At 50.2% G+C, this 25,959-nt stretch overlaps 2 protein-coding genes across 2 annotated transcripts in view; one reads left to right on the top strand and one right to left on the bottom strand.

The window, feature by feature from the left end:
• LOC144799799 (mast cell protease 1A-like) overlaps nucleotides 1–25,959 on the bottom strand; it is a 328,485-nt gene that overhangs the window by 170,769 nt on the left and 131,757 nt on the right. The window lies entirely within an intron of this gene.
• S1PR4 (sphingosine-1-phosphate receptor 4) lies at nucleotides 962–22,376 on the top strand. Its single transcript, XM_078671242.1, has 2 exons — nucleotides 962–1,093; nucleotides 20,284–22,376. The coding sequence occupies exon 2, from the start codon at nucleotides 20,366–20,368 to the stop codon at nucleotides 21,497–21,499; it is 1,134 nt and encodes a 377-aa protein (XP_078527368.1). The 5' UTR covers nucleotides 962–1,093; nucleotides 20,284–20,365; the 3' UTR covers nucleotides 21,500–22,376.

Below are 25,959 nucleotides of genomic sequence, written 5' to 3'. Positions count from 1 at the left end.
ACAGCTGGTGGACTGCCACCGTGACTACGGCGTTCCAAAAGACTGCCATAGTCGTAATCAAGCCCTTAGTCCATGTTGTTATCTTACGCTTTTAAGCAGTTTTTAAATCGAATCAAAATAGTCCCAATCTTGTCAAAAAGGGAGCACAGCAATAGGTTCACAAAAGGAATTGACCAAGAGCACACAATTTGTCCAAGTGGGAGTCCAGTGCAAAAAAAATGATATTAACAAGACGTTAATATCATTTTATTTTTTTATGCGGTTATCTGAGCTAGGTCGGGGCGGGTCTGAGCTCACCAGAGCAGAGTGAGGAGTGGTTTGCACTCCCTAAGTGTGCATGACTGTTTGGGAGGCCCTCTTGGGCCGGCCAAAGAGTCATGTGCACTTAGCATGTTCTCCACCTGGCTGTGTTCCACAGCTCAGTGGAGAACATGCCCAGGCTCCCAGGCACTGCCTGAGCGGCCAAACAGGCCGCTCTGACCAATCAAGAAGCTGCTCATGCAGAGTTGTGATTGGCTGGGAGAAGGTAAGTCTATTTCACTTATTTTTTCACCCCACCAGCCCCGTCCGAGGCAGCTGCCACTGCATTTCCTATGATGTAATTTTCTGTGATTGCACACTATATGCAAATTAGGGGGGGCCTCAAACATTTTCTTTCTGCCCAGGGCCCCAAAAGTCCTAGGACCGTTACTGCCTACAGAGGCACACACCTGTCTCCCAGTGATATCTGCTCTGCGCCCAGGCTCCTGGGTGTCCCTCTCGGTTTACCAGTGACATTCAGGGCTCCACCTGGCTCAGTCCTCGCTGGGTGACTGCTGGCACCCTCTGCCCCCTCGGCTGCCCGCACTCACAGGCACCCGAGCCTGTGGCTTCGCTTCAGTCCCCGCGGCGGGCGGGGTGTGTCCATCCTGTGAGGATGCGGCTGAACTTACACCCTCATAACTTCCTTTTTTCTGCGCAGAGTGACAGGGGCGGCCAGGGTTCAAGGGCACCGACTCTCACCTCCACACACCGGCCACAAGCTGCTGCCTCGAGGCGCTGGACTGCCGCACCCCTCGCGGGGCACTGGGACCTCTCGGCGCTTCGGAACCAGGTGAGTCAACAAAACCCCCCGCAGCAGCGAAAGATCAGGAATGGGGAATAACACTGTCCTCGGTGCAGCTCGCGAGTCTGCAGTCCCCGGCATCGATGCATGATAGGAGCTGGCGTGGGCCAGTCTTACAGCAATGGAAGGAGAGTGGAAGCAGGGAGGCCTCAGCGGCAGGTGCACAAACCTTCCCAGCTAAGTAACTGGAACAATATGGGAAAGGCATGTTGTGGGGTGAGGCGGCTGATCCTGGCGAAGGTCACCTCTTTGAGACGTCTCTGCATCCTCTCTCCTCCCAGCATCCAAGGGTCTCCGTGGCTTCTGCTTGGAGGATGAGAGAGTGGGTTCCTGGGATAAGGACGGATGGGAGGGGGCATGGATGGCAAACAACTGGGGGCTCTCTCAAAGCGACACGGCCGATGGAGTAAAGGGCATGGCTTAAAAATACATAAGCTAAAAATCTATGCTTGGCACAGTGTGCCACCCGACTTGTATTTTGGCGTTTCTGGCATTGCATCCAGATGTATAATACAACAAGTAACACTACACATACAACAAGCAGGAATATTGGCTTTGCCAGTGGTTGTTAGTTGCACAATAAAAATAAGCAACGACTAAGGCTTCGTTGTGTACAATATTGAAAACGTTTCAGTTCTGAAATGATGAGACTGAAAGAACAATAACGAGTCTCTGACATTCCACAGAGGTAGTGAAGGGGGGCGGGGGCGCTGATGCACTGGTTAGATATTTTTCACCCTGAGGATGAGGGCAGGAATGGAGAACCCGATAGAGACCTGTCTCGGCACCTGCTTTTTGGAACAAATGTATGACGTTACAACGCATACATTTACAACGCATGCACTTACAACGCAGTTTTTACATCGCAACATCCACTACAAAGCATTCCATTACATCGCATGACACTACATCGCATTTTTAAAAACTCCCTCTACAACGCATTACATTGCATACTACCTTTACAACGCATCCCATTACAACGCATCCCATTACATTGCATTTAAGGTAATTATTGGATAGTATAGGAGTAAAAATTACTATTATAACTCCAGGGGGTGCAACAGTAGGGTAAGTGTTGGATAGTGTAGGGGTAAAAATTACTATTCTAACTCCAATGGTATGCGTTGTAATGCCTGCATTGTAGTGACATGCGATGTACTGTCATGCGTTGTAATGGTATGCGTTGTAATGCCTGCGTTGTAGTGTCATGCGTTGTAAAGGATGTTGCGATGTTATGCCTGCGTTGTAAGTGTAGTGCGATGTAATGGTTGCGTTGTAAAGGTTTTCTCTCTTTTAGGACTGCTGGCGCTGAGCATCAGAAGGACCCGGCCCACTTAAAGCCCTGGATGGGTGGGTTGTAGTGGGGGGAGAGGGGCGGTATGAAAGGGAAAAGATGGGAACAGGAAAGATGGGATAGAGGAAGAAAGGGAAAGGCAAGAGATGGGAGAGGGGAGGGATGAGAACAGCGATGATGTGAGAAGACAGGATGAGAGAAGGATAAAAGGAGGAAAGGATGGGACGAGGGAAGGAGCGAGAGAAGAGGCACGGTGCGGGAACGGTGTGAGAGAGGAAGGATGGGAGCTTGGATGGTGTGGGAAGAGAAGTATGGGAGAGGGAAGGCACAGGAGGATTTTAGAGAGGAATGGTAAGGGGGTGGAAGTAGGGAAGGTAGAAGAAAGGAAGGGTAAGGAGGTGGAAGTAGGGAAGGTAGAAGAAAGGAAGGGTGAGGGGGTAGAAGCAGGGAAGGTAGAAGAGAGGAGGGTGAGGGGTGGAAGCAGGGAAGGTAGAAGAGAGGAAGGGCGAGGGAGTGGAAGCAGGGAAAGTAGGAGAGAGGATTGATGAGGGGGATGGAAGGAGGGAAGGTAGAAGAGAGGAAGGGTGAGGGGGATGGAAGCAGGGAAGGTAGAAGAGAGGAAGGATGAGGGGGATGGAAGCAGGGAAGGTAGAATAAAGGAAGGGTAAGGGGTTAGGGAAGGTCACAGAGAGGAAGGGTGAGGGGGATTGAAGCAGTGAAGGAATAAGAGAGGAAGGGTGAGGGGGATGAAAGCAGGGAAAGGAGAAGAGAGGAACGGTGAGGGGGATGGAAGCAGGGAAGGTAAAAGAGAGGAAGGGTGAGGGGGATGAAAGCATGGAAGGTAGAAGAGAGGAAGGGCGAGGGAGATGGAAGCACAGAAGGTTGAAGAGAGTGAAGGTGAGGGTAGCGGAATCGGTTGTTCGCTGTTCCGGGACCGGTCCCGAGGACAGGGTGGTTGGTCTCAGGCAGTGAGTCACCAAAGGCATCAGTGAAAAGAAATGTCCCCAGACCGTCGGAAACCTGAGGCAGTCAGACTGGCTTCTTAATGCCCCCAGACCTTCAGAAACCTGAGGCAGTCAGACCAGCTTCCTAAGGCCCCCAGACCTTCAAGAACCAGAAGCAGTCAGACTATCTTCTTAAGGCCCCCCCAGCCCTGCAGAAACCTGAGCCAGTCAGACTGGCTTCTTAAGGCCCCCAGATCTTCAGAAACCCGAGGCAGTCAGACTGGCTTCTTAAGGCCCCCCCAGCCCTGCAGAAACCTGAGGCCGGCAGACTGACTTACTAAGGCCCATAAACCTTCCGAAATCTGAGGCAGCCAGACCGGCTTCTTAAGGCCCCCCAGACTTTCAGAAACCAGAGGCAGTCAGACCGGCTTCTTAAGGCCCCCCAGACTTTCAGAAACCAGAGGCAGTCAGACTGGCTTCTTAAGCACCCCCCCAGACCTTCAGAAACCTGAGGCAGTCAGACTGATTTCTTAATGCCCCCAAACCTTCAGAAACCTGAGGCAGTCAGACTGATTTCTTAAGGCCCCCAGACCTTCAGAAACCTGAGGCAGTCTGACTGGCTTCTTAAGGCCCTCCAGACCTTCAAAAATCTGAGGGAGTCAGACTGGCCTCTTAAGGCCCCCGACCTTCAAGAACCAGAAGCAGTCAGGCTGACTTCTTAAGGCCCCCCAGCCCTGCAGAAACCTGAGGCCGGCAGACTGACTTACTAAGGCCCATAGACCTTCAGAAACGGGAGGCAGCCAGACCGGCGTCTTAAGGCCCCCCAGACTTTCAGAAACCTGAGGCAGTCAGACTGATTTCTTAATGCCCCCAGACCTTCAGAAACCTGAGGCAGTCAGACTGATTTCTTAAGGCCCCCAGACCTTCAGAAACCTGAGGCAGTCTGACTGGCTTCTTAAGGCCCTCCAGACCTTCAAAAATCTGAGGGAGTCAGACTGGCCTCTTAAGGCCCCCGACCTTCAAGAACCAGAAGCAGTCAGGCTGACTTCTTAAGGCCCCCAGCCCTGCAGAAACCTGAGGCCGGCAGACTGACTTACTAAGGCCCATAGACCTTCAGAAACGGGAGGCAGCCAGACCGGCTTCTTAAGGCCCCCCAGACTTTCAGAAACCTGAGGCAGTCAGACTGGCTTCTTAATGCCCCAGACCTTCAGGAACCTGAGGCAGTCAGACTGGCTTCTTAAGGCCCCCAGACATTCAAGAACCCGAGGCAGTCACACTGGCTTCTTGAGGCCCCCCGACGTTCAAGAATCCGAGGCAGTCAGACTGACTTCTTAATGCCCCCAGACATTCAAGAACCTGAGGCAGGCAGACTGACTTCTTAAGGCCCGCAGACCTTCAGAAACCTGAGGCAGTCAGACTGGCTTCTTAATGCCCCCAGACCTTCAGAAACCAGATGCAGTCAGACTGACTTCTTAAGGCCTTCCAGACCTTCGAAAACCTGAGGGAATAAGACTGACTTCTTAAGGCCCCCAGCCATTCAAGAACCTGAAGCAGTGAGGCTGGTTTCTTAAGGCCTCCCAGATGGCTTCTTAAGCCCCCAGATCTTCAGGAACCTGAGGCAGTCCGATTTGCTTCTTAAGGCCCTCTAGACCTTCAAAAACCTGAGGGTGTCAGACTGGCTTCTTAAGGCCCTCCAGACCTTCAAAAACCTGAGGGAATAAGACTGGCTTCTTACGGCCCCCAGATCTTCAGAAACCTGAGGCAGTCAGACTGGCTTCTTAAGGCCCCCAAGTCCTGCAGAAGCCTGAGGCCGGCAGACTGACTTACTAAGGCCCATAGACCTTCAGAAACATGAGGCAGCCAGACTGGTTTCTTAAGGTCCCCAGACCTTCAGAAATCTGAGGCAGTCAGACTGACTCCTTAAGGCCCCCAGACCTTCAGAAGCCTGAGACATTCAGACTAGCTTCTTAAGGCCCCCAGACCTTCAGAAACCTGGGGCAGTCATACTGGCTTCTTAAGGCCCCCAGACCTTTAGAAACTAGAGGCCATAGACTGGCTTCTTAAGGCCCCCAGACCTTCAGAAACCAGAGGCAGTCAGACTGGCTTCTTAATGCCCCCAGACCTTCAGAAACCTGAGGTATTCAGACTAGCTTCTTAATGCCGCCAGACCTTCAGAACCCAGATGCAGTCAGACTAGCTTCTTAAGCCACCTCCCCAGGTCATCAAAAACCTGAGGGAGTCAGACTGGCTTCTTAAGGCCCCCAGACCTTAGGAAACCAGAGGCAGTCAGACTGACTTCTTAAGGCTCCCAGACATTCAAGAACCCGAGACAGTCAGACTGACTTCTTAAGGCCCCCAAACATTCAAAAACCCGAGGCAGTCATACTGACTTCTTAAGGCACCCCAGACCTTCAGAAACCTGAGGCAGTCAGACTGGCTTCTTAAGGCCCCCAGATCTTCCCAAACCTGAGGCAGTCAGACTGACTTCTTAGGCCCCCAGATCTTCCCAAACCTGAGGCAGTCAGACTGACTTCTTAAGGCCCTCCACACCTTCAAAAACCTGAGGGAGTCAGACTGACTTCTTAAGGCCCCTAGATCTACCTGAACCTGAGGGAGTGAGACTGACGTACTAAGGCCCATAGTCCTTCAGAAACATGAGGCAGCCAGACTGATTTCTTAAGGTCCCTAGACCTTCAGAAATCTGAGGCAGTCAGACTGATTTCTTAAGGCCCCCAGACCTTCAGAAACCCGAGGCAGTCAGACTGACTTCTTAAGGCCCCCAGACCTTCAGAAACCTGAGGCAGTCAGACTGACTTCTTAAGGCCCCCAGACATTCAAGAAGTCGAGGCAGTCAGACTGACTTCTTAAGGCCCCCAGACATTCAAGAAGTCGAGGCAGTCAGACTGACTTCTTAATGCCCCCAGACCTTCAGAAACCTGAGGCATTCAGACTGACTTCTTAAGGCCCCCAGATCTTCAGAAACCTGAGGCAGTCAGACTGGCTTCTTAAGGCCTCCCAGACCTTCAGGAACCTGAGGCAGTCAGACTGGCTTCTTAAGGCCCCCAGACATTCAAGAACCCGAGGCAGTCAGACTGACTTCTTGAGGCCCCCACACATTCAAGACCCAGAGGCAGTCAGACTGACTTCTTAAGGCATCCAGACCTTCAGAAACCTGAGGCAGTCAGACTGGCTTCTTAAGGCCTCCCAGACCTTCAAGAACCTGAGGCAGTCAGACTGACTTCTTAAGGCCCCCAGATCTTCCCAAACCTGAGGCAGTCAGACTGACTTCTTAAGGCCCCCAGATCTTCCCAAACCTGAGGCAGTCAGACTGACTTCTTAAGGCCCCCAGATCTTCCCAAACCTGAGGCAGTCAGATTGACTTCTTAAGGCCCCCAGACCTTCCGAAACCTGAGGCAGGTAGACTGACTTACTAAGGCCCATAGACCTTCAGAAACATGAGTCAGCCAGACTGATTTCTTAAGGCCCCCAGACCTTCAGAAACCCGAGGCAGTCAGACTGACTCCTTAAGGCCCCCAGACATTCAAGAACCCAAGGCAGTCAGACTGACTTCTTAAGGCCCCCAGACATTCAAAAACCTGAGGGAGTCAGACTGACTTCTTAAGGCCCCCAGACATTCAAGACCCAAGGCAGTGAGACTGACTTCTTAAGGCCTCCAGACCTTCAGAAACCTGAGGCAGTCAGACTGGCTTCTTAAGGCCTCTTAGACCTTCAGGAACCCGAGGCAGTCAGACTGACTTCTTAATGCCCCCAGACCTTCAGAAACCTGAGGCAGTCAGACTGACTTCTTAAGGCCCCCAGACATTCAAGAACCAGAGGCCGTCAGACTGACTTCTTAAGGCCCCCAGACCTTCAGAAACCTGAGGGAGTCAGACTGACTTCTTAAGGCCCCCAGATCTTCCCAAACCTGAGGCAGTCAGACTGACTTCTTAAGGCCCCCAGATCTTTCCAAACCTGAGGCAGTCAGACTGACTTCTTAAGCCCCCCAGCTCTTCCCAAACCTGAGGCAGTCAGCATGACTTCTTAAGGCCCCCAGACCTTCAGAAACCTGAGGCAGGCATAGTGACTGACTAAGGCCCCCAGACCTTCAGAAACAGGAGGCAGCCAGACTGGTTTCTTAAGGTCTCCAGACCGTCAAATCTGAGGCAGTCAAACTGATTTCTTAAGGCCCCCAGACCTTCAAAAACCTGAGGGAGTCAGACTGATTTCTTAAGGCACCCAGACCTTCAGGAACCCGAGGCAGTCAGACTGGCTTCTTAAGGTCCCCAGACCTTCAAAAACCTGAGGGAGTCAGACTGGCTTCTTAAGGCCCCCAGATCTTCCCAAACCTGAGGCAGTCAGACTGACTTCTTAAGGCCCCCAGACCTTCCGAAACCTGAGGCAGGCAGACTGACTTCTTAAGGTCCCTAGACCTTCAGAAACATGAGGCAGCCAGACTGGTTTCTTAAGGCCCCCAGACCTTCAGAAACCCAAGGCAGTCAGAGTGACTTTTTAAGGCCCCCAGACCTTCAGAAACCCGAGGCAGTCAGATGGCTTCTTAAGGCCCCCAGACATTCAAGAACCCGAGGCAGTCAGACTGACTTCTTAAGGCCCACAGACCTTCAGGAACCTGAGGCAGTCAGACTGGCTTCTCAGACGTTCAAGAACCCAAGGCAGTCAGACTGACTTCTTAAGGCCCCAGACCTGCAGAAACCAGAGGCAGTCAGACTGGCTTCTTAATGCTCCCAGGCCTTTTGAAACCAGAGGCAGTCAGACTGGCTTCTTTAGGTCCCCAGACCTTCAGAAACTTGAGGCAGGCAGACTGGCTTCTTAAGGCCCCCAGACCTGCAGAAACCAGAGGCAGTCAGACTGGCTTCTTAAGGCCCCCAGACCTTCAGAAACTTGAGGCAGGCAGACTGGCTTCTTAATGCTCCCAGAACTTTAGGAACCCGAGGCAGTCAGACTGACTTCTTAAGGCCCCCAGACCTTCAGGAACCTGAGGCAGTCAGACTGGCTTCTTAATGCCCCCAGACATTCAAGAACCCGAGGCAGTCAGACTGACTTCTTAAGGCCCCAGACCTGCAGATACCAGAGGCAGTCAGACTGGCTTCTTAATGCTCCCAGGCCTTTTGAAACCAGAGGCAGTCAGACTGGCTTCTTTAGGCCCCCAGACCTTCAGAAACTTGAGGCAGGCAGACTGGCTTCTTAATGCTCCCAGGCCTTTTGAAACCAGAGGCAGTCAGACTGGCTTCTTTAGGCCCCCAGACCTTCAGAAACTTGAGGCAGGCAGACTGGCTTCTTAAGGCCCCAGACCTGCAGAAACCAGAGGCAGTCAGACTGGCTTCTTAATGCTCCCAGGCTTTTTGAAACCATAGGCAGTCAGACTGGCTTCTTTAGGCCCCCAGACCTTCAGAAACTTGAGGCAGGCAGACTGGCTTCTTAAGGCCCCCAGACCTGCAGAAACCAGAGGCAGTCAGACTGGCTTCTTAAGGCCCCCAGACCTTCAGAAACTTGAGGCAGGCAGACTGGCTTCTTCAGGCCCCCAGACCTGCAGAAACCAGAGGCAGTCAGACTGGCTTCTTAATGCTCCCAGGCCTTTTGAAACCAGAGGCAGTCAGACTGGCTTCTTTAGGCCCCCTCACTTTCCAAAACCTGAGGCAGTTAGACTGGCTTTTACAAGGCATGTTTGGTTGATCCCATCGGTGGTATTGTATTGTATTGTATTGCGTGGAGCGAGACTGTGCTTTATTCATCCAGGCTTGCTTGGGTTCTGGTTCCGTCTGAGCATACAGCAGGAGATCATAGTTTGTAGGCTGCATGGGCTTTTTTCCCCCGAAAAGCATTTTTTATGATACATAGCGCCTTGAACTGCTGCTAAGTTCTGGACTTCAGGCGTGTTCCTACCGAGTCGTTCTGGACCTCAGTTGTGCCCCCACTGACTGATTCTCGACATACAAGCATGTTTCTACTGACTGGTTTTAGACCGCGTGTGTGTTTCTAATAGCTGGTTTTAGATTTCAGGTGTTTTCCTACTGACTGGTTCTGGAGTTCAGGCATGTTCTTACGGACTGGTTTTGGACTCCAGCCTTGTTGCTACTGGCTGGTTCTCGACCTTAGGTGTGTTCCTGCTGACTGTTTCCGGACCTCACGCCTGTTCCCAGTAACTGGTTCTGGACTTCAGGAGTGTTCTAGAGACTGGCTTTGGACTTCAGGTGTGTCCTAGAGACTGGCTTTGGACTTCAGGTGTGTCCTAGAGACTGGCTTTGGACTTCAGGAGTGTTCTAGAGACTGGCTTTGGACTTCAGGTGTGTCCTAGAGACTGGCTTTGGACTTCAGGTGTGTCCTAGAGACTGGCTTTGGACTAGGTGTGTTCTTGCTGATTGGTTCCAGAGTTCAGGCGTGTTCCTACTGACTGGCTTTGGACCTCAGGCATGTTCCTACTGACTGGTTCTGGAATTCAGGCGTGTTCATGCTGACTGGCTCGGGACTGCAGACTGCTGACTGGTTTGAGACGCCTAAGGTGTTCCTACTGACTGGCTCTGGATCTCAGGCGTGTTCCTACTGACTGGTCCTTGATTTCACGTGTTGCTATTGATTGGTTCTGGACCTGAGCGTGATCCTACTGACTTGTTCTGGACTTCAGACGTGTTCCTACTGACTGGCTCTGGATTTCAGGCATGTTTCTACAGACTTGAATTGACCTCAGGCATGTTCCTACTGACGGGTTTGGGTTCTGAAACTGAGGCGTGTTCCTTCTGACTGGTTCGGCACTAGAGGTTTGTTCCTGACTGGTTCTGGATTTTGTCATTTGAGGACCTGTGACTTTGGTAGGATCGCTAGATTATTTTTCCAGAGGTCAGCCCAGTTGAGAAGCCAGGGCTCTTGTTGGTTTGGTCTGATGGTCGACCTGGAACCCAAAATACTTTTCTTCACACTTTTGAATATGGAATGAAAGACATCTCAGCATTGAGAAGAACTCCATGGATTGTTGCATTTGTGTCAGATTTGGGCATGGTGCCAGAAGGGGAAGTCATCGGAGAGGCTTGGGTCACTCATTCACCTCCTGTTTTTCCTCAGTACAGACATAAGCTTCCCTTATTCCTCGACAGTGGAGACTGCAGGCGCTTAGTGACCTTACTTATCTTCACAGCACACTCCTCTAACCGGATGGTCTGGTGCAGGGCGTATATCTGGGTACCACTGGCATACACTTGCAAGTGAAGTAGGGAGAGAGGGCCCATCGTTGAGCCGGAGAATGTATCTGAGCATTGGTGTACACCTGCAAGTGAAGCAGGGAGGGAGGGAGGGAGGGAGGGACGGCCGTTGAGCAGGGCTTGTATCTGGGCATTGGTGCACACCTTCAAGTTTGGCAGGCACAGGGGGCCATATTATCAAGAAAGGGTGATACATTATCGCCGCTTTTATCGTCAGGAAACTCTCGATAAAGCGGCGATAACGGGCTTGATAATATGTCCTTGTGAATTCCCATTGAAGCCCAGGTTCTGGTGTTAACCTGGGCTTCTATGGGAATTCACAAGGGCATATTATCAAGCCATTATCGCTGCTTTAGCGGCAGTTTCCTGCCGATAAAAGCGACGATAATATATCGCCCTTTCTTGATAATATGGCCCAGAGTGACAATCTTTGACCATCGCATATATCTGGCTAGCGTCGGCTATTTGCAAGCTGACACTAGGGACTTCTGCATTCCATTGTCGTCGTCACAAGGGCGGCGCGCTCCCTTAGGTAAGGCGCTCCCTCAAATATGGCGCTGACCTGGGGCTCTGTGTCCTTACGATTTGAGCTAGGATGGGAGCTTCTCTCCTGAGTGCATGGCTTTGCATGAGCCTCCTGGGGAGGGGTGGTGGAATGAACCCCCTTGCTTCTGGGTTGGGGGCACTAGCCAGCTTATCTTACTCTGAGTGTGTGTGGGGGGGGTCTCCTTCAATGCTGCATGCAGATGGAACGGAAAGCCTTCATACTTCTCCTCATCTGGTCATCTGACTGGGCACCTGTGCCCTGGACCCACGCATGGCGACGCGAGAGTGCTGTTTCCTGACATGAGCAGCATTACAAAAACATACTCTCGCTGAATAACAAATGACATGATAAAACGTGATGCTGCGGTAAATAATGGGAAGTTACTCAAGAAACAACGAAACTGTAGGGTAGCTCAGTGAGTAAAGAGCCCCACTACTGAGATGTTGGTGTCTCCTGCATGTATGAGGTTCCTCGCCTCAGCTTCCATTCCTCTGAGGTCGATACTAGGATCCGTGCAGAGTTAAAGGTGCCATGTAAGATGTCAGGAGTTTAATTCGAGCTTGGCACACAGGCCACAGTACAACAATGGTGGGAGAGTCCCATGGGTACCGAACGGACAGGGCGCCTGCTCTATTGAGAGTTGGATGCACCGTCGTGTTCCTGTCAGTCCAGCCCCACAGCCTTCGATGGTGGAAGCCTTGATTCACCTGTCCGCAGACATCAGAGCTTTGGAGTAAAGGATGGGAAAGCATCCATTCAACTGAAGATGGACTTTCTGGTGCACTTTTTTCCTGTTCTAGGCAGCCATGAACAGCCAGTCCTGAACAAAAAGGAAAGTACCCCACACCCTGGGAGAAAGCTCCCAGGGTCATTAGTTATTTGCTTTTCACAAACAAATTCCAGCTTTAGGAGTTTATTTTTGAAAAACTAAAAGTTTTGCTGGAGTGCTGAATGAAAGATGGTTGCTGCTCACAGTGACTAAGTGACTGAGGGTGAAATGAGACGTTCCTTGTAGACTGAGGGTGAAATGAGAGGTGCCTTGTAGACTGAGGGTGAAATGAGAGGTGCCCTTGTAGACTGAGGGTGAAATGAGTGGTGCCCTTGTAGACTGAGGGTGAAATGAGAGGTGCCTTGTAGACTGAGGATGAAATGAACGGTGCCTTGCAGACTGAGGGTGAAACGAGAGGTGGCCTTGTAGACTGAGGGTGAAACAAGAGGTGGCCTTGTAGACTGAGGGTGAAATGAGAGGTGCCCTTGTAGACTGAGGGTGAAATGAGAGGTGCCCTTGTAGACTGAGGGTGAAATGAGAGGTGCCTTGTAGACTGAGGGTGAAACGAGAGGTGGCCTTGTAGACTGAGGGTGAAATGAGAAGTGCCCTAGTAGACTGAGGGTGAAATGAGAGGTGCCCTTGTAGACTGAGGGTGAAATAAGAGGTGCCCTTGTAGACTGAGGGTGAAATGAGAGGTGCCCTTGTAGACTGAGGGTGAAATGAGAGGTGCCCTTGTAGACTGAGGGTGAAACGAGAGGTGGCCTTGTAGACTGAGGGTGAAATGAGAGGTGTTCTTGTAGACTGAGGGTGAAACGAGAGGTGCCCTTGTAGACTGAGGGTGAAATGAGAGGTGTTCTTGTAGACTGAGGGTGAAATGAGAGGTGCCCTTGTAGACTGAGGGTGAAACGAGAGGTGGCCTTGTAGACTGAGGGTGAAATGAGAGGTGCCCTTGTAGACTGAGGGTGAAATGAGAGGCGCCCTAGTAAACTGAGGGTGAAATGAGAGGTGCCCTTGTAGACTGAGGGTGAAATGAGAAGTGCCCTTGTAGACTGAGGGTGAAATGAGAAGTGCCCTAGTAGACTGAGGGTGAAATGAGAAGTGCCCTAGTAGACTGAGGGTGAAATGAGAGGTGCCCTTGTAGACTGAGGGTGAAATGAGAGGTGCCCTTGGAGACTGAGGGTGAAATGAGAGGTGCCTTGTAGACTGAGGGTGAAACGAGAGGTGGCCTTGTAGACTGAGGGTGAAACGAGAGGTGTTCTTGTAGACTGAGGGTGAAACGAGAGGTGCCCTTGTAGACTGAGGGTGAAACGAGAGGTGGCCTTGTAGACTGAGGGTGAAATGAGAGGTGTTCTTGTAGACTGAGGGTGAAATGAGAGGTGCCCTTGTAGACTGAGGGTGAAACGAGAGGTGGCCTTGTAGACTGAGGGTGAAACGAGAGGTGGCCTTGTAGACTGAGGGTGAAATGAGAAGTGCCCTAGTAGACTGAGGGTGAATGAGAGGTGCCCTAGTAGACTGAGGGTGAAATGAGAGGTGCCCTTGTAGACTGAGGGTGAAACGAGAGGTGGCCTTGTAGACTGAGGGTGAAATGAGAGGTGTTCTTGTAGACTGAGGGTGAAATGAGAGGTGCCCTTGTAGACTGAGGGTGAAACGAGAGGTGGCCTTGTAGACAGAGGGTGAAATGAGAGGCGTCCTAGTAAACTGAGGGTGAAATGAGAGGTGCCCTTGTAGACTGAGGGTGAAATGAGAGGTGCCCTTGTAGACTGAGGGTGAAACGAGAGGTGGCCTTGTAGACTGAGGGTGAAACGAGAGGTGCCCTTGTAGACTGAGGGTGAAACGAGAGGTGGCCTTGTAGACTGAGGGTGAAATGAGAAGTGCCCTAGTAGACTGAGGGTGAATGAGAGGTGCCCTAGTAGACTGAGGGTGAAATGAGAGGTGCCCTTGTAGACTGAGGGTGAAACGAGAGGTGGCCTTGTAGACTGAGGGTGAAACAAGAGGTGCCCTTGTAGACTGAGGGTGAAACGAGAGGTGGCCTTGTAGACTGAGGGTGAAACGAGAGGTGGCCTTGTAGACAGAGGGTGAAATGAGAGGTGCCTTGTAGACTGAGGGTGAAATGAGAGGTGTTCTTGTAGACTGAGGGTGAAATGAGAGGTGCCCTTGTAGACTGAGGGTGAAACGAGAGGTGCCCTTGTAGACTGAGGGTGAAACGAGAGGTGGCCTTGTAGACTGAGGGTGAAACGAGAGGTGGCCTTGTAGACTGAGGGTGAAATGAGAGGTGCCCTTGTAGACTGAGGGTGAAATGAGAGGCGTCCTAGTAAACTGAGGGTGAAATGAGAGGTGCCCTTGTAGACTGAGGGTGAAATGAGAGGTGCCCTTGTAGACTGAGGGTGAAACGAGAGGTGGCCTTGTAGACAGAGGGTGAAATGAGAGGTGCCTTGTAGACTGAGGGTGAAATGAGAGGTGTTCTTGTAGACTGAGGGTGAAATGAGAGGTGCCCTAGTAGACTGAGGGTGAAACAAGAGGTGCCCTTGTAGACTGAGGGTGAAACGAGAGGTGGCCTTGTAGACTGAGGGTGAAATGAGAGGTGCCCTTGTAGACTGAGGGTGAAATGAGAGGTGCCCTTGTAGACTGAGGGTGAAATGAGAGGTGCCCTAGTAGACTGAGGGTGAATGAGAGGTGCCCTTGTAGACTGAGGGTGAATGAGAGGTGCCCTTGTAGACTGAGGGTGAAATGAGAGGCGTCCTAGTAAACTGAGGGTGAAATGAGAGGTGCCCTTGTAGACTGAGGGTGAAACGAGAGGTGGCCTTGTAGACTGAGGGTGAAATGAGAGGTGCCCTTGTAGACTGAGGGTGAAATGAGAGGTGCCCTTGTAGACTGAGGGTGAAATGAGAGGTGCCCTAGTAGACTGAGGGTGAATGAGAGGTGCCCTTGTAGACTGAGGGTGAAATGAGAGGTGCCCTTGTAGACTGAGGGTGAAACGAGAGGTGGCCTTGTAGACAGAGGGTGAAATGAGAGGTGCCTTGTAGACTGAGGGTGAAATGAGAGGTGTTCTTGTAGACTGAGGGTGAAATGAGAGGTGCCCTTGTAGACTGAGGGTGAAACGAGAGGTGGCCTTGTAGACTGAGGGTGAAATGAGAGGTGCCCTTGTAGACTGAGGGTGAAATGAGAGGCGTCCTAGTAAACTGAGGGTGAAATGAGAGGTGCCCTTGTAGACTGAGGGTGAAATGAGAGGTGCCCTTGTAGACTGAGGGTGAAACGAGAGGTGGCCTTGTAGACTGAGGGTGAAACGAGAGGTGCCCTTGTAGACTGAGGGTGAAATGAGAGGTGCCCTTGTAGACTGAGGGTGAAATGAGAGGTGCCTTTGGAGACTGAGGGTGAAATGAGAGGTGCCTTGTAGACTGAGGGTGAAACGAGAGGTGGCCTTGTAGACTGAGGGTGAAATGAGAGGTGCCTTTGGAGACTGAGGGTGAAATGAGAGGTGCCCTTGTAGACTGAGGGTGAAATGAGAGGTGCCCTTGTAGACTGAGGGTGAAATGAGAGGTGCCCTTGTAGACTGAGGGTGAAATGAGAGGTGCCCTTGTAGACTGAGGGTGAAACGAGAGGTGTTCTTGTAGACTGAGGGTGAAATGAGAGGTGCCCTTGTAGACAGAGGGTGAAATGAGAGGTGCCTTGTAGACTGAGGGTGAAATGAGAGGTGTTCTTGTAGACTGAGGGTGAAATGAGAGGTGCCCTTGTAGACTGAGGGTGAAACGAGAGGTGGCCTTGTAGACTGAGGGTGAAATGAGAGGTGCCCTTGTAGACTGAGGGTGAAATGAGAGGTGTCCTAGTAAACTGAGGGTGAAATGAGAGGTGCCCTTGTAGACTGAGGGTGAAATGAGAGGTGCCCTTGTAGACTGAGGGTGAAACGAGAGGTGGCCTTGTAGACTGAGGGTGAAACGAGAGGTGCCCTTGTAGACTGAGGGTGAAATGAGAGGTGCCCTTGTAGACTGAGGGTGAAATGAGAGGTGCCCTTGTAGACTGAGGGTGAAATGAGAGGTGCCCTTGTAGACTGAGGGTGAAATGAGAGGTGCCCTTGTAGACTGAGGGTGAAATGAGAGGTGCCCTTGTAGACTGAGGGTGAAACGAGAGGTGTTCTTGTAGACTGAGGGTGAAATGAGAGGTGCCCTTGTAGACTGAGGGTGAAATGAGAGGTGCCTTTGTAGACTGAGGGTGAAATGAGAGGTGCCCTTGTAGACTGAGGGTGAAATGAGAGGTGCCCTTGTAGACTGAGGGTGAAATGAGAGGTGCCCTAGTAGACTGAGGGTGAAATGAGAGGTGCCCTTGTAGACTGAGGGTGAAATGAGAGGTGCCCTTGTAGACTGAGGGTGAAATGAGAGGTGCCCTAGTAGACTGAGGGTGAAATGAGAGGTGCCCTTGTAGACTGAGGGTGAAATGAGAGGTGCCCTTGTAGACTGAGGGTGAAATGAGAGGTGCCCTTGTAGACTGAGGGTGAAATGAGAGGTGCCCTAGTAGACTGAGGGTGAAATGAGAGGTGCCCTTGTAGACTGAGGGTGAAATGAGAGGTGCCCTTGTAGACTGAGGGTGAAATGAGAGGTGCCCTTGTAGACTGAGGGTGAAATGAGAGGTGCCCTAGTAGACTGAGGGTGAAATGAGAGGTGCCCTTGTAGACTGAGGGTGAAATGAGAGGTGCCCTTGTAGACTGAGGGTGAAATGAGAGGTGCCTTTGTAGACTGAGGGTGAAATGAGAGGTGCCCTTGTAGACTGAGGGTGAAATGAGAGGTGCCCTTGTAGACTGAGGGTGAAATGAGAGGTGCCCTTGTAGACTGAGGGTGAAATGAGAGGTGCCCTTGTAGACTGAGGGTGAAATGAGAGGTGCCCTAGTAGACTGAGGGTGAATGAGAGGTGCCCTTGTAGACTGAGGGTGAAATGAGAGGTGCCCTTGTAGCAGAGCCTCCTCTCGAGGCGTTGAGGTCTCTGTAAAGCAGGCAGAGATATCTACATGTGCCTTTCCTGCCCTGCAGGAGCAAAGTATAAAAGGTCACACTAAAAAATGCCCTCATAGTTATTACATATACGCTGACGCTGTGCAACAGAACTGATGATCCATTCCAGAGATCATGAGGGCAGTCTCAAACTAAAAACCAGAGAACAGAACAGCAACAGCGGACCCTCAAAGCCGTACCTCACACCAGTTCCCAAACGTAGGATCGCTGTGCCGACAACCCCTATGCCAGCCGTTGAGCGGCGTATCTGTGCCACAGATCAAGAAAAGATTTAATAAGATGGGGGTGCGCAGCTCACAAAGTCCAATGAGTCAAAGTAGATGAGAAAAGTCACTTCTTTATTTAGAAATCGATTCATTGTAAGCACATTCCAATTTCATTAATCAGCCAACGCGTTTCGCTCCCATATGGAGAGCTTCTTCAGGGCAAAAAAATTAAGGGTAACGCTGTCTCAATTCACCACGTGTATGTTTGCAGAAAGTACCAGCGCTCGCTGTACCGCATTGTATCAGACACCGTATTCGGACCGCTCAAGGATTTCAGTAGTCTCCTGTTGTGTCTTATGAAGCCTCCACTGAGTTGCAAAATCCATTCGTAGTCAGCAGCCTGGAAACGGTCAGATGTATTGATTCCCAAGTTTCCTGTTTTGACGATGTCACCGCCACGAGGCAGAATGCAGCAGTGGTTGTAAGATAATGAAAAGATTGTCCCATCAATTCGGCATTGGTTGTAAAAGGCTCAGATTATCATTTAATCGATCCAAAGAAGGAAATCAGAGGTGGTCCAAACTGCAATTGGTTATTAGAACTCTGGTGGAAGCAACCAAGAACGAATATCTATACCAGGTTTGTCAAGCCCCTCCCGACGGCACATGCAAATCAGCAAAGCCAGAGGCATCAGAATTCGGCGGTGCAGGACGCAACAAGACACGATGCAATACACGTGGCTTTGATTTCCTTCTTTGGATCGATTAAATGATAATCTGAGCCTTTACAACCGATGCCAAATTGATGGGACGATCTTTTCATTATCTTACAACCACTGCTGCATTCGGCCTCGTGGCGGTGACATCGTCAAAACAGGAAACTTGGGAATCACTACATCTGATCGTTTCCAGGCTGCAGACTACGAATTGATTTTGCAACTCAGTGGAGGCTTCATAAGACACATCAGGAGACTACTGAAATCCTTGAGCGGTCCGAATACGGCGTCTGATACATTACGGCACAGCGAGTGCTGGTACTTTCTGCAAACATACACGTGGTGAATTGAGACAGCGTTACCCTTAATTTTTTCGCCCTGAAGAAGCTCTTCGTATGGGAGCAAAACACGCTGGCTGATTAATGAAATTGGAATGTGCTTACAATTAATCGATTTCTAAATAAAGAACTGACTTTTCTCATCTACTTTGACTCATTGGACTTTGTGAGCTGCGCACCCCCATCTTATTTAATCTAGGCACTCTCAAACTAGTTTAGACTATTACAAATCTTCAGCCCCCACTCACAGACTAAAAGCCTCTCGCACCGCAGAGAAGTTGAACCACCTCGAGAGGGATTGAGTCAAATCGGAGCCACTGCTTTCAAAACAGAAACCCGACTTTGGGAGGGTTTCAAGCTCGCCTGTGATTCCTTGTGTAAGTCAGTGCCTTTACCACGTGCCATTGGCAAGACTTTTCATCCCCAGGGGCGTAGCTTCCATTTGTGCAGCAGGTTCACGGCACCGGGGCCCAGTGACGCTCAATGTACCCTGCAAGGGCCAAGAGGCCCGTTTCCTTCCTTGCACTAGGGCCATGGGACTCTGGCCATGCCTCGATTCATTCCTTGTGTTGGACCGGGTGTGGGAGCCACAGTGTGATCAGGGGCTGAAGAGCTGCCGCTGCTCTGGGTACATGGGCTCTGCTTCTGGAGCGCAGACCAAGCTAACGCCTTTCGCACTTGAGAAGGCAGCGAGACGGAGTGGTCCAAAGCTCAATCATGGATGCCCGGCGTCTCCTTGCACAAAAGCTGGTGTCCTAGTGCTCTGGAGTAGTGTGGAACTCATGATGGTCTCACAGGTCCTTTCAAGCTGATGAGATGTGTTTCTCCTCTCTGTAGCATATAGTCAAGGACCCCTCCTAACAGCAGGGGGGTCCTTCCCTCAAGGCATCACAGCAGGGCTAGGAGTGGTGCGATACGTCCAGGCTCTGTCCCTGGCTTCGTAGGAAGGCAGGAGGGAGCAAACTCTGCTGCTGGATATCGGTAACAACTCCTAGAATACTGACTGCTCATGGAGAGTGGTTCGTATACACAGAACCATCCACTCAGCTCTTGAGCATTGTCCCTTCACGATAATGTAGGCTGCTAGCTCCAGAAACATGCTAGAGAGAGGGTCCTTTCAGTGCACCTCGACCTCCGAGACAAGCTCTAGATTCTCATGCTAGACCCCCCAGTGGAACTGATATTCGACATGCTCATTGAAGCGAAAATCTAAATGTTAACTTAACCAGGAGATCAACATAGGGTAGAGTGCAGACTTTCCAGAGCCACCCTGCAGCAGCATTGTGGAAGACTAAAAAGTAATAGGGGGATGCTTGAATCGACCTTAGCCGTTGGTAGTTGCATAGGCCCTCGTTTATTACGCACCGTGCCACTTCAGATGCCAGTCATATGGAAACCCGCCGTGGTCCTACTCCCGGCGGTACAGTCCACCCCCACTTCCCAGGCTAAGGTTCCTCCACATGGGCACACAACCAACGTGGGCTGATTTTGGCAGCACCATGGCTGCCATTTTTGGTGGGTGTATTCTGATACTTGGATGCATGCCTTCTAATGGAGACCATGCAGCTGACAAGTGATCTTTAAGTTTATCCACATGTCACCAAATTCGGTGATGTCAGGAGGCGTTTATTACTCCTCTTTTACCGAACGCTTCGTTATTCTTTTGTCATCCCCATCCAACTCTTTTCTTTTACCAAGATGGTGCTGCCTTTTGAGCAAATGGCACCGGCCCTTCATACACGCAGCAGGACTAAACTGTGCGATGCTGCTGAAGGGATGGCGTCTTAGGGCACAAGAACTTTAAAATATGTATAATAAAGGTTTCTTATGAGTATGCCAGGTTTGTAATGATCAGGAATGCCCAGAAACAGAGATTCAATAGACATGTTTAGTTTGTAACTCAGGTCCTTCTCAAGGCTTTTTGGTATCATTAAGGATGTTTCTCTTATTGATTATTTCAGCTGATAAGTGGTGTGAAAAAGAAGAAGTTCCTTGGTTAAAGTTTTAGAAAAGAATGAATCTATTCAAACTAATTGATCTGTTGGGAGGTTACTAGCTGCCTGACACTTGCTTTGCCTGTAGACAGACCCCTTGTGCTGCCAGCTCTCTTGTATGTCTATGCAGTGTCCTCTTTCACTGTCTCTGTCTCCACAGACTGCTGGTGACCTGCTGGGAGCCTAGAAGAACCAAACTGCACCTCCCTGGTTGTGGCTCCTCCAGTGCATCTCCTACAACGATGGGTTTGGACCACGGCCTGGACATCTGCCTGCAGTTTGTTGCCAAGAGGAATGTCAGTATCATCCTCCTGCATTACAACGTGACGGGGAAGTTGGGCCGACGCAAGCCACTGGCGGACGGTGGCATGGACATCATGAAGCTGCTCTTCATCGCCATCAGCTGCCTGATCGTGCTGGAGAACCTGCTGGTCCTCCTGGCCATTGTCAAATACATGCGCTTCCGCCGCTGGGTCTCCTACTGCATCGCCAACATCACACTGAGCGACCTATTGGCCGGCATTGCCTACCTCTTCAACCTCTGCATGTCTGGCAGCATGACCTTCCGGCTCAGCCTGAACATGTGGTTCTTCAGAGAGGGGGTCCTCTTTGTGGCCCTGGCTGCCTCCATCTTTAGCCTCCTCATCACCGCCATGGAGCGCTACACCACCATGGTTAGGCCCACTGCTGAGAAGGCGATCACCAAAACAATACGGGTGTACGGTCTCATCGCCCTCTGCTGGCTGTTGGCCATCGTCATCGGAATGCTGCCGCTGCTGGGGTGGAACTGTGTATGTGACTTCCAGGAGTGCTCCAGCCTCCTGCCACTCTACTCCAAGAAGTACATTCTAGTCTGTGTCATAATGTTCAGCCTCATCTTGCTTGGAATCATTTTGCTGTACGGCTCCATCTACCACCTTGTGAAGGCCAGTGCCACGCGGGTGGCCATTACCAACCAGCGGAAAAAGTCCTTCAAGCTTCTGAAGACTGTCCTGATGGTTCTCGGAGCCTTCATCGTCTGCTGGAGCCCGCTCTTTGCCCTCCTACTCTTGGATGTTTTCTGTCACTCCCTGACTTGTGACCATCTTCGGGGGATGGACTGGGCCCTGGCCCTGGCTGTGCTCAACTCAGCAATTAACCCTCTTATCTACTCCTGTGGCAGCATGGAGGTGCGCAAGGCCGTCCTCAAACTCCTCTGCTGCATCTGCATCCGAGCCGGTGTCCGGGGCCCGTCAGACTGCTTAGTGTTCAGTGACATCACCTCAGGGTCATCAGATTGCTCACGACGCCACCGTGATAGCGTGAGGCTCTCTAGAGCACTTAGCATCAGATCCAAGGAGCCACTGACCAGCATCTCTAGCGTTCCAAGTGCCTGAGCCTGGAACCTAACTTTTACTTGAATCAATCCATTGGGGTTCTGGTGCTTTTCATCGCAAGGGCAAAAGGCTTGTCTCAGGGAGTAAGTCTGTGATGGAAGCTAGACTGAATCAAACACAAGCCTTAGTTTTTATTCAGCCAGAGACTAAGTGGAGGGGAAATGGGTAGCAAAGGACATAAGTGATGAAGGACAATCGCTCAAACTGCAAATGGTTTGGTGGCAAGTGGACGGAAAGTGTACATTCTTCATAAATAGCCTACACGTGTACACAGAAATAATGTTATAAACTTCATGTATGTCTCATAACTCCCTAATATGACAAATTTCACTATTTCTTGGTTAAAAGTGATACAATTATTTTGACTCTTGCTGCCTTTTTTGATGTCTGTATTTTGAAGTCACTTCGAGGTCACCCTTCCTTTCTTTTGTTTAAAGACCATCATATTTGGGCTGCTTTTATCTGGGGTGTCCTAGATATTGTGTTCCATGAACAGTTTAATGAGGATCCAGTCCAGGAGAAGTTTATCTTGAAAAACTGCCCAGCAAGCTGTTAATCCGCAGGCACCACTACGTCCAACAACCTTGCAGCTAAGCACACGCGTCTGATGACAGTGAATCACTCATTGGCATACGCAACCGACAATGAAATCAGAAAGAAGCCGTTCAATTGGAGAGCACCTTGCTTAGCCCTCTAGGTAAATAATAACAGGTTCACAAGCTCAGATATAATGGTTAGTACAAACAGTTTTAAAAAAACTAACATGATTTCCAAACACTCCTGAATGGTATAAAGTGGGGTTACATTGTCACACTAGGTGAGAAGGTCTCAGTGTATCCGCCTCTTGGCTTTTCTTTTATAAACCTGTACATTCTGGTATGTGTATTCTTTATTTTCTACAGTTGACACAGATGGGTGATTTGTAAAAGCAAAACATATTTTTTTTAAGTTCCATGCATATATTGTCAAAAAAGGGGATAATACAAAGTGATGTTAAAAATAAGGTAATATTCATCTATTTTCTAACAAATATAAAAATGTAATTTAAATCCTATACATTCTGGCCATAATTTACCCTAACCCTAAAACCAATCGTGACTCGAATTTTATCACAACCATAAGCCTTAAACCCCAGTCTCAACCCTTAGAATAACCAAAACCTCCACCCTAATGCTAAACCGCAACCTCAACGCTAGATAAAACCCCTTCTGTTTGCGGAACCCAAATACATGCCTAATCTTTAGCCCCAAACCACAACTCTTGCTCTTACTTAACGTTAAACGCATTACGTTTCGGCCCCTTACCTCTAACGAAATCTCAATTTATGTTTACTTAATTTTTAGTATTCAATAAAAATGTTAAAATATACACAATGTTTAACTCTTTTAAAAAATGGCCCTTACACAGATGTACACGGAGCTATGTAAGGGACCAGAAGCACACAGCGCTTTTTAAGGCACCAAATACACAGTGGGCGCTGTAGCGGACCATGTGCACACAGGGCTATGTAAGGGACCCGATGCACAGTGGCTGTGTAAGGCACCAGATGCACATAGGGTTGCATAATCCCTTGTGTGCTCCGACCGTCCCAGGCCATCCAACGTCACGGTGGGCGTGTGTGGAGGACAGCCGGGGGCCATCTGAACCCCGCCCACTCATTAAAACGCTAGCACAGCGCAAAATTTCGCGCAGCGCGGAAGGCGTTAAGGGGTCATGTGCACACAGGGCTGTGTAAGGGACCAGATACACAGAGGGCTGAGTAAGGCACCAGATGCACATAGAGGTTTGTAAGGGACCAGGTGCACACAGAGCTGGATATGGCATCAGGTGCACACAGGGCTCTGTCGCTAACTCATATGACCATAAGTAAAGAGGATCGAAACACGTTGAAGACGCCACATTTTAATTACACTGAACCCCACCAACCCCCTCTGCACTCACTGAGCGGGGACGTGAGAACACAGTGTTGGAAACACTATTATTTTAATATTCTCCCTCTGTGTAGAGCAATAGTATCATTCCCTGCACCTCTAGCTATGTCTGCTCATACCACCGGTGCATCTAGCAAGCTTTAAGCAAATAATGTCATAGTTTTGAACACTATGGAGACATGAAAGGCTTACGGTACCATTGGGGACATTTTAAATTTGGTAAGGTATGACGTGTCATACTTTGGATATGTCACATGGTCTTTTAATTGCTCAATGTTCACCAAGGACGTGGCCTGTGCACTCTGATCTGGTATTTGATGAAGTGTTTTTCTGCAGTTAGTGCCCCAGTGTACAGCCACGCTCATTATGCACTCATAACGTAACATAACTTGTATGTGTAAAGCGCACGTTCACCCAGAAGGGTATCTTGACGCTAAAATAACAGATGTTTACTGTGACCCAACTCAAGTGTTCTCATTTTATCGACCTCAGAAGGATAAAAGGCTGAGCGGTACCCATCGCAATTTGAACCTGTGACCATGAGGTCGAAACCAGGCCCCTACAGTGGACGCATTAGTCCAGTAAGCCACCAGCTCCTCAAGGCTGTCAAGTCTGCCATGGATTGGTTTATCCAGGTTTTCCATTAAAATAGTAAACCACCATCCCTAATTGTCCAAACTTTCTGTTACACCACCTGTTATGTTATGTTATAGGTGCTTATATAGCATGCAGCTGCCCCAGCTAAGGGGCATCCCGGCGCTTTAATGAACAGGAGATGCGACTACCGCAGAAGTGGACTTGCGGCTATAACATAACAGAGCAATTTAACAGAAGAGGTAGGTTTTGATCGCCTTTCTGAACAGCAGGAGGTCCTGTAGGCCACGGATCTAGAGTGGCAGGGCGTTCCATAGTATCACTGCAAGATAGCGGAAGGAGCGTCCTCCCATCCGCACGCGATTTATTCGAGGAACCACAACTAGGTGCTGACCCTCTGAGCGTAAAGCTCGCCTAGGGATATAGGGGGTCAGAAGGGGACAGAGAATGGGGGGAGATGCAGAGTGCAGGATTTTAAATGCCAGACAGAGGGTCTTGAATTGAATCCTCTTGTCCACGGGCAGCCAGTGAAGTTTGGTCAAGGTACTAGAAACTGACTGGGAGCGGGGGAGCCCTGTTAAGGCTCTAGCCGCCGCGTTTTGGACTCGTTGCAATCTTCCTACCTCCGCCTGGTTACCTCCCAAAAGTAAAGAGCTCGCATAGTCAAGTCGAGATAGAATGGAGGACTGAACTATGAGCTGGCGAGTAGGAGGATCAAAGAATTTTAGGATCGGCTTCAGGGTCCGAAGGATCCCAAAACAAGTGGCGGCAACCTTTTTAGTGTGGGTGGTGAAATTAAGCGAGGAGTCTAGCCAGGCTCCAAGGTTTTTTACCTCGCTCTTAGGTTCGGGAGGGATTCCAAGCATGTCAGGCCACCATTTCTCTCCCCAGGATGAGACATCCTTTCCTACAAGTAAGACCTCAGTCTTGTTGGCATTAAGCTGTAGGTAATTAGATGTCATCCAGTTGGTAACTGCGGATAAGCCAAGTTTAAACTTGGATGCGTTCAGCCCTGAGTCTTCACTCAGCACTACCACTAACTGAGTGTCGTCCGCGTATGAGACTATAGAGAGATTCCACCTTTTGGCAACCTCAGCCAGTGGCTGGACGTAGAGATTAAATAACGTCGGACTGAGTGCAGATCCTTGGGGTACTCCCTGCTCAATTGCACGTTCCATTGATAGAAACGGTGGGGTGGACACCGGGAAGGACCTTCTGGTCAGGAATGCCCTGAACCAGTCTAGTGCTTGTCCACAGATTCCTACTGCTTCCAGTCGATGTAACAGTACCTCGTGTGAGACCGTGTCAAAGGCAGCGCTGAGATCAAGAAGAATCAGTGCTGCCGTCTGACCGGAATCCATGATGTTCCGAAGATGTTCTGTTACACCTAGAAGTGCCGTTTCGGTGCTATGCCCCGCACGGAATCCATGCTGGGAGGCGTCGAGGATGGTATTAGCGCAGAGGAATTTCGTTAAGATGCTGTTCACGTGGGATTCTGCCACCTTGGCAGGCCAAGGGAGCAGTGATATTGGCCTCAAATTTTCCGGTTTTGTGGGGTCTAACGTGGGTTTTTTGATTATGGGGGTACCCAAGCCTGCTTCCATCTAGTGGGTATGATGGCAGATCTGAAGGAAGAGTTGATAATTTCACGGAGGGGACTGAGTATGAGTGCGGAGGCTTCTTTAAAATGGGCAGGTTTTAGTGGGTCTGCAGGAGAGCCCGATTTGATTTTCTCACAGAGTATGAGAAAATCGTCCTGACTTAGTTCAGGTATAATCGTGAGTTTGCTGTTCGACCCTGTACTAGTTCATATGCTTTAAATTGTATTTCCAAGTTTAAATACCCCTCTAATACATTTCTGGATGTGTCACTCCTCAGGCTCATTCTACACATTAGCTTTCTGTTGCCATGAACTGGTAATAATGTATGTTATGA

This window comes from Lissotriton helveticus, chromosome 12, assembly GCF_964261635.1.
Source record: "Lissotriton helveticus chromosome 12, aLisHel1.1, whole genome shotgun sequence".
NCBI classification, from domain to species: domain Eukaryota; kingdom Metazoa; phylum Chordata; class Amphibia; order Caudata; family Salamandridae; genus Lissotriton; species Lissotriton helveticus.
This window is presented reverse-complemented; position numbering and strand designations above follow the sequence as displayed.